We start from the raw sequence: 6,413 nt of genomic DNA on the forward strand, positions 1-6,413 counted from the left end.
CTGAAAATGTACCCACTGCATTTATATATAAACAAAGAAAAATGCTCAGACATTATAAAAAAAAACAAAAAAACATCCTTTTTGTCTTTCAAGTCAAAATGTACGCCTAATACTTAAAACCCAGTTCAGGTTACAGCACTGTGTTCCCTCCCACTCCCCTGAGGGGACGGTGGTATAAATAAAGGGATTTTGCGACCGAGAGCAAGACACAATATGAAGATGTTCAGGTGAGTCTCAAAATAATAATCTATCACTTCGATACTTCAGATTGTATTTATTTTGAGAATAAGTTTCTAATCTAAAGTTTAAATTGCCGTGTACGCATTGTACTCTACAAATAAAATTGCCTTGCCTTGCCTAATTGAAATATTTTCATTAAAGCTGCAGTCTGCAGGATTTGTTGTTGTCATACGTAAAGTCCTAATTTTTGGCATTTTAAGAGTTTACATGATCTATCAGAACGCTTGAAGTTGAAAACGGTGACCTCTGTAGTCGCAAAATGCAAGAAATGCTTAATTTTTAACCCAAAAATAAAAAGTTATTCAACTTCCTGTCCCGCCCCATCAAAACACATGAGAACTCGTGCACGTCTACGTGCACGCCAGATGCGCGTACACGACTCCTCATTCATCAACTCACCTGTCATTTGCGATCATGGAAGACACAGTAAGTAGACTAGCCCGTAATGAAGTTCAATAGTCCAGATAAATAAGCGTGGGGACGAGCCTACCTTGTATCGCGCGTGCACAATCGGTGACTGACAGGCAGCAGAGCCCAGCTCGTAACCTGATTGGTTACCTTTTACCGGTCCGGTCTGCAATTTTGTAAACAAACCTGCTGGTTTTGGAGGGACCTAGCGGGACATATAGGGGACCTAGAGAACTCTTTTTTTTTTTTTTTGTATTGGGGTATTTAATGTACTACAGACTGCAGCTTTAATGGAATGAATTTAGAGTTTTGTTATAGTAGCGATACAGAAAAAGATTCAAGTTCAACCAAAATCAAACAGCTCTGGATGTGTTTTATGTGGATGTATAAATCCGGATTGAGATGGAACTAAATTTGAGGATGTTAGTAATTTCATGTTAAAAAAAAAAACTTTTTTCTTTGAAATTTACCATGAAGTATGCATGTCCTTTTTTTTTTTTTCGTGGCCAAATTTGTGTCTGAATCAAGTCTTAAACCTAGATTTCTTTTATAAGTGAATCAATATAATCCCAGTTTGAATAGCTCGTTATACTCATTTACAAAATTGTTTGTCAATTAAGCAGCTATTGCCCCAACAGGCAATAGACAGGGTTGGAGAAAAGTGTGTACTGACCACCATGCATCTTTTATGTGGCAGAATAATTTCCAAATAACACAGATAGAGAGAAAAGGGAACTCACAACAAGCATAATAGGACTTCTTAAGTCGATTTTAAAATGGTTACCAAAGACTTTTCTGTTTCTGCATCAAGAATATGGAGCATCCATCACCTGGAATCATGGTCGTGTCACTTGAATGTAAGTCAACTGGTCTGAGATTAAGGCGCCAAGTATATTGGTGCAATATGATCAAATAGCCTCAAGCTGTCCCAATTTTGGTCCTCAATATTTTTGTTATTTATTGGCCTACATACTTGTATTCGCTGACAGTGACACCAACATATCAGTGATAAGGCGGGTCTGGCATCTGGGTGTCCTCCCAAAGCTCACAATGGATGTTCCTGGTTTTCTGGGAAAAGAACAATGTCAGCAATACTGCTCAATTCAGTCTCTGGTTCCATTCTAATGTAAACATTTCATGCTGAACATGTGGCTCCATATTCAGATATAAATCAAGTTCAGTTCATCATCAAACCACACATTTTCACAAAATTCAAGCTAGGTCCTCAGACTTAGCATTCTAAGCAGGACGCTTTAAAGAAACATGCGCTTTTTTTCGTGGTCGCTTGCTGGCCATTGCATAACGGGCTCATATAACTCTGACGCCTTTATAAGCTTTCCCTTTTTGTCCAGGAATGGTGATCTGTTGTCTGTGTCAGCAAAAATTTGGCTGTTTTTGAAAAGTTTTCTCTCAAAGCACTTCCCTTTGAAAGGGAAGAAACTGGTGCATGAGTTGGCTCCCATTGTTCTGTTGTTTCTCACAGGTCTACACAGAAAACAATGAGGCTGGTCTTCCTTGTGTGCCAGCTTGGCCTAATTCTGCAGGCAGATGCCCAGACACCAGATAAGTGTATTATCAGTGATACAAACAGACCTCCAGGTTTGTGCTATTTTCAGTGATCTCTTCCTCAAACAGTCTCTCTCTGACCTCTGCTTTGAGTTACACCCTCTCTTTTATCACCCCTTCCAGAAAACTCGGATATAACCGTAGTCTGCGGCACCCAGTATGTGGACCTGGCAATCTACCTTTGTCCAATGTACCAAGCTCTTTACAATGAGTCCCTGATGGTCCTCAATGATCAGTTCAACAAACCCGAGTGCTTTGGGAAAGCTGACTGGAGTGTTACCCCACCAGTTTTAAGATTCAAATTCCCTATAAACGAAAGTTCCCTCTCGGTCTGCGGCAATAAGTATAAGGTATTCTGTTCAGTAGTCTTCTGATGTTATTCCAGAAGACTTTTTTTTTTTAATAAATGTTCATATTCTAAGACAATTATGAATATGTTGCAGTAAATCATAAGGATTTTTTTTTTTACGCAGCAACGATTAACATTATAATATTTTAAACACTAGATTTTTAGCTTATTTTATTGAAACTAAATGTAATATTTTATATTGATGAATATTTTATTTAATGATATTAAATAAAACTTTTTTTCCCCCCCTAATAGATAACCACTGAGGTTGGAACTGGACAGTTTTCTGACTTCTCAAATGTCCAGTTTGTAAACATTTCCGGTATTATTACTTCTATAGACCCCTCTGCGGGTATGATCACCTATCGCCCGCAGATCTTGTACAAGTTCTCCTGCAACTACCCGATGCAGTACCTGCTAAACAACACTCAACTCAGCGTGTGAGTATGCCACGTAACACCAATAACAACTGGACATTTTGATTCATCATAATATAAGGATAGGTAATATCAATTTCTTTGTCTTTCATTGCAGATCAGGGGTAAATGTTGCCATAAGAGACAACAATGGCAGCTTCATAAGCACGTTAAGCATGCAGCTCTACAAAGTAAGACCTGATCTATAGCTTTTGGGATTATACAGAAAGATTTTTTTTTTCTAATAATAACTTGATTGTGTTTTTTTTTTCATTTCCACTGAACAGGATGCAAAGTACACACAGATGTTGACAATTCCAGAAACAGGACTTAACCTTAAAACCAAGATTTATGTTGCAGTCAAAGCTACAAATCTAACAGACAGGTATTTAGATTTTGACGGTTTACTCTAAACCAGTGACATCGAGACGGATATTCTTTCAGAGTTCTGCAATTTATCTGTTTTCAAAGGTTCAACTTGCTGCTGGACAGATGCTACGCCACAACCAGTCCGTATCCCATGCAAAATACCTATTATGACCTTTTTGTGGGGTGAGTGGCATGAATGTCGTCACAACAGATAACACCTTTCGCTTACTGACACTTGACTCCAAAGGAGCTCTTTGTGCTTCCTCCCCTTTGACAAACCGCTCTCGTCTTGTTGCACCCCAGGTGTGAACGTGACGCACAGACAATAGTGGACTACAACGGAGTTTTACAGACTGCACGCTTCTCTTTCGAGGCCTTCAGATTTGTGGAGCACAAAAATCGGACAGTGTCCACTTTCTACCTGCATTGTGCCACCAGACTTTGTGAGGTGTCCACGTGCAGGACATTGCTGCCTGTGAGTAAAATGGACTTTTTGTCAGTACTGGTCCAACTTTTGGTACACAGTGTTAGACTGTTCTGACGTCTGTTTGTCTTTATTTTTTTTCAACAGGTCTGCAGCACCACTCAAAACAGGAGAAAGAGGGAAGCCCAGGATGTGCCGACAAACGCTACAATCACCTCTCCTCCTATATTAGTGGGCGTAAAGAGCACTGGTACGTCTGCAAGGCATAAAAAAAACTGCAAACACAGAAATCCATTCATCCAATACTGGGACATGCAAATACAGATTTAAATGCTGGTCTAGGCATCATTAAAGTTGGTGGTAGTTTTGATCATCTGAGGAATTTAGAAGAGTAAAATTTTGATCATTATCACAATATTGAAAATGTCCTTGTTCACTTTCTTGCTGAGAGTTAGATGTGTATCCTTTAAATCTATAAATATGTTAGAAATTGGAAAACACTGTCTTTACCTGAGCAGTCCACTAAAATGTGGTTCTATGTCAGAAATAAGAAATCCGGCTGCTGTGTTCTAACTCATATTAGACCTACAAAGCTTGATTTTAAAGTTTGGACCTTTGATATATTGATAAAAGTTGACATTTTATTTTGCAGTATATAGTCCCTGGTCTACCGCTTCTCTGTCATTTCAGTATTTTATTGTATGTGATTGGTATATTAACACGTTAGTTCTGGTTCAAAGTCCTTAATGTATGTGGATCAGTTCAAGTGTACACCATATTCAGAATATTTTCACTTCAAATCATAATATCATAAATCATAATCCGATTTTAAAGGTGTATATATAACAACAGAAACTTGCCATTTAATCAGACTAATTTATATATAAATAGAATCCTACTGAATGTTAATCTTTCCGTTTGTTTATTTTTTTCAGGAGATGCTCAACTAACTTCTCAAAGTAAGAATCTATGTTATAAGCGAGTCCTTTTTATAGAATATTGGTCTGTATAAATGTATATGTAAATGTTCCCAGAAGGGCAAATTCCAAATGTTACAGCAGCAAAAGAGTAAAAGTTAGCACAGAGTTCTGGAAAATAGTACTGTGTATAATATATGTAATACTGTCTGAAACCTTAATGCTTATTTCCTTCCCTGCTCCAACAGCTCTGACATCTGAGGGCACCTACAGCAGCCCTGTGGTTGCTATAATCATCTGCATTGTCGTCATTGCTATTTTCATTGCTGCCCTGACTGTTTATTTTGGGTTCTACATAAGACGAAGAAAACATCTCATGGCATAACATCCTCCGACTTAGAGTGGAGCCCTTTTCTCTGTCTCCCAGCAGCGAGCATAAAACTTCATTATCTACAAAGCATGTTACATTAGAAACAATAGTAACAAGCATCATGGTGTCATACATCTTTATAGTGTAGGTTTTCATTTTCACAAACATAGCATCACAATACGGGGGTCTCCATCTGCAGCTTCACAATCAATACAAATCACATAGTTTCTTAAAGTGAGGGAGAAGGCTCTGTACATTTACAATAACTATGTATGTGTGTAATTAAAGGTTAGTTTTAGACCGATTATCAGACTCATATTTAGGTATTTAATTCGAGGTGGCCTCTTGGGTAATGTTCTTTCCAATTGTTTTAAATGAGAATGACAAGGAGAGTGTCTTATCGCTTGACAATTACTTATGACTGAACAGACTGAATCAACGAGGATGAACATGTTTGTGCTAAATGGTAGAAAGAAATATTCTGCTAATTCCATTGTCGGTCTGAAGGATCTACACAGATATTAAACAACACTGAAATACAGAATAAATATGAAAGGAAGGTGTTCTGTGTCATTCGTTATTCAATGATTAAATTAGTTTGGGGAAGTTTTCCACCATTCAGAGAAGCTTTCAAATCTGTATAACTGATATTTACTCTCTGAGTTAGTTAAGTTGTTTTTTTTTTGGTCTCAAAAAACTTATTTAAATCATGTGGCCTCGTCGTTGCTAAATGTTCCACATGTAATACCATAAAGCAATTATATGAATATCTCAAAACAAGCTTAACAAAATATTCAATATGCTGGGGACAGTGAGTGAAAAGGGTATAAAACAGATCAATGAGTTCACTTAAGTAAACTTAAAAAGCAACTCATCCAGTTCAGTAGTGGTAGTGTTTAAAAGTACCTGATAAGGTTTGGGAATAGGTCTGTTTGGATATTCCCTCTCATGATGTTAACCATGAAGCAGTTTTTTTTACCAGTCACCTTTTTTATCTAGTGTTGTTACAAGTCTGTCTTCTTCTTGTTATTATTGTTCACGCAGGTTTCAATATACTGTATCCCTCCATGAAATTAGTGTTGTCAACTCTGTCAAAAAAATAAATAAAAACAGCTGATATTTTGCCAAAGGGACGCAAAACATCTCTAAATTGCATTAATGATGTCCTAGTAACTGTTGAACAATGATTGGCCTTCTTATTAACAAGAACTATTTCAGACTTTAAATTGAGAAAGTAGTCCATATTTTCTGTGTTGGCAGGTATTCAAATAAAAAAAAACATTGCCAATTCAAAATATTTTAATCTCTACACGAGCAAATAACATCTGCATGTAAATAAATAGACAGACAGACA

The 6,413-nt window shown here is 37.2% G+C and overlaps 1 protein-coding gene across 1 annotated transcript; it reads left to right on the forward strand.

The window, feature by feature from the left end:
* Positions 1-2,147: 2,147 nt before the first annotated feature.
* On the forward strand, positions 2,148-5,074 carry LOC142389043 (zona pellucida-like domain-containing protein 1). Its single transcript, XM_075474595.1, has 9 exons — positions 2,148-2,247; positions 2,338-2,564; positions 2,819-3,003; positions 3,098-3,170; positions 3,267-3,364; positions 3,451-3,531; positions 3,652-3,823; positions 3,920-4,034; positions 4,920-5,074. The coding sequence occupies exons 1-9, from the start codon at positions 2,148-2,150 to the stop codon at positions 5,072-5,074; spliced, it is 1,206 nt and encodes a 401-aa protein (XP_075330710.1).
* The last annotated feature ends 1,339 nt before the right edge of the window (positions 5,075-6,413 follow it).

Source organism: Odontesthes bonariensis, chromosome 9 (assembly GCF_027942865.1).
Source record: "Odontesthes bonariensis isolate fOdoBon6 chromosome 9, fOdoBon6.hap1, whole genome shotgun sequence".
NCBI classification, from domain to species: Eukaryota; Metazoa; Chordata; class Actinopteri; order Atheriniformes; family Atherinopsidae; genus Odontesthes; species Odontesthes bonariensis.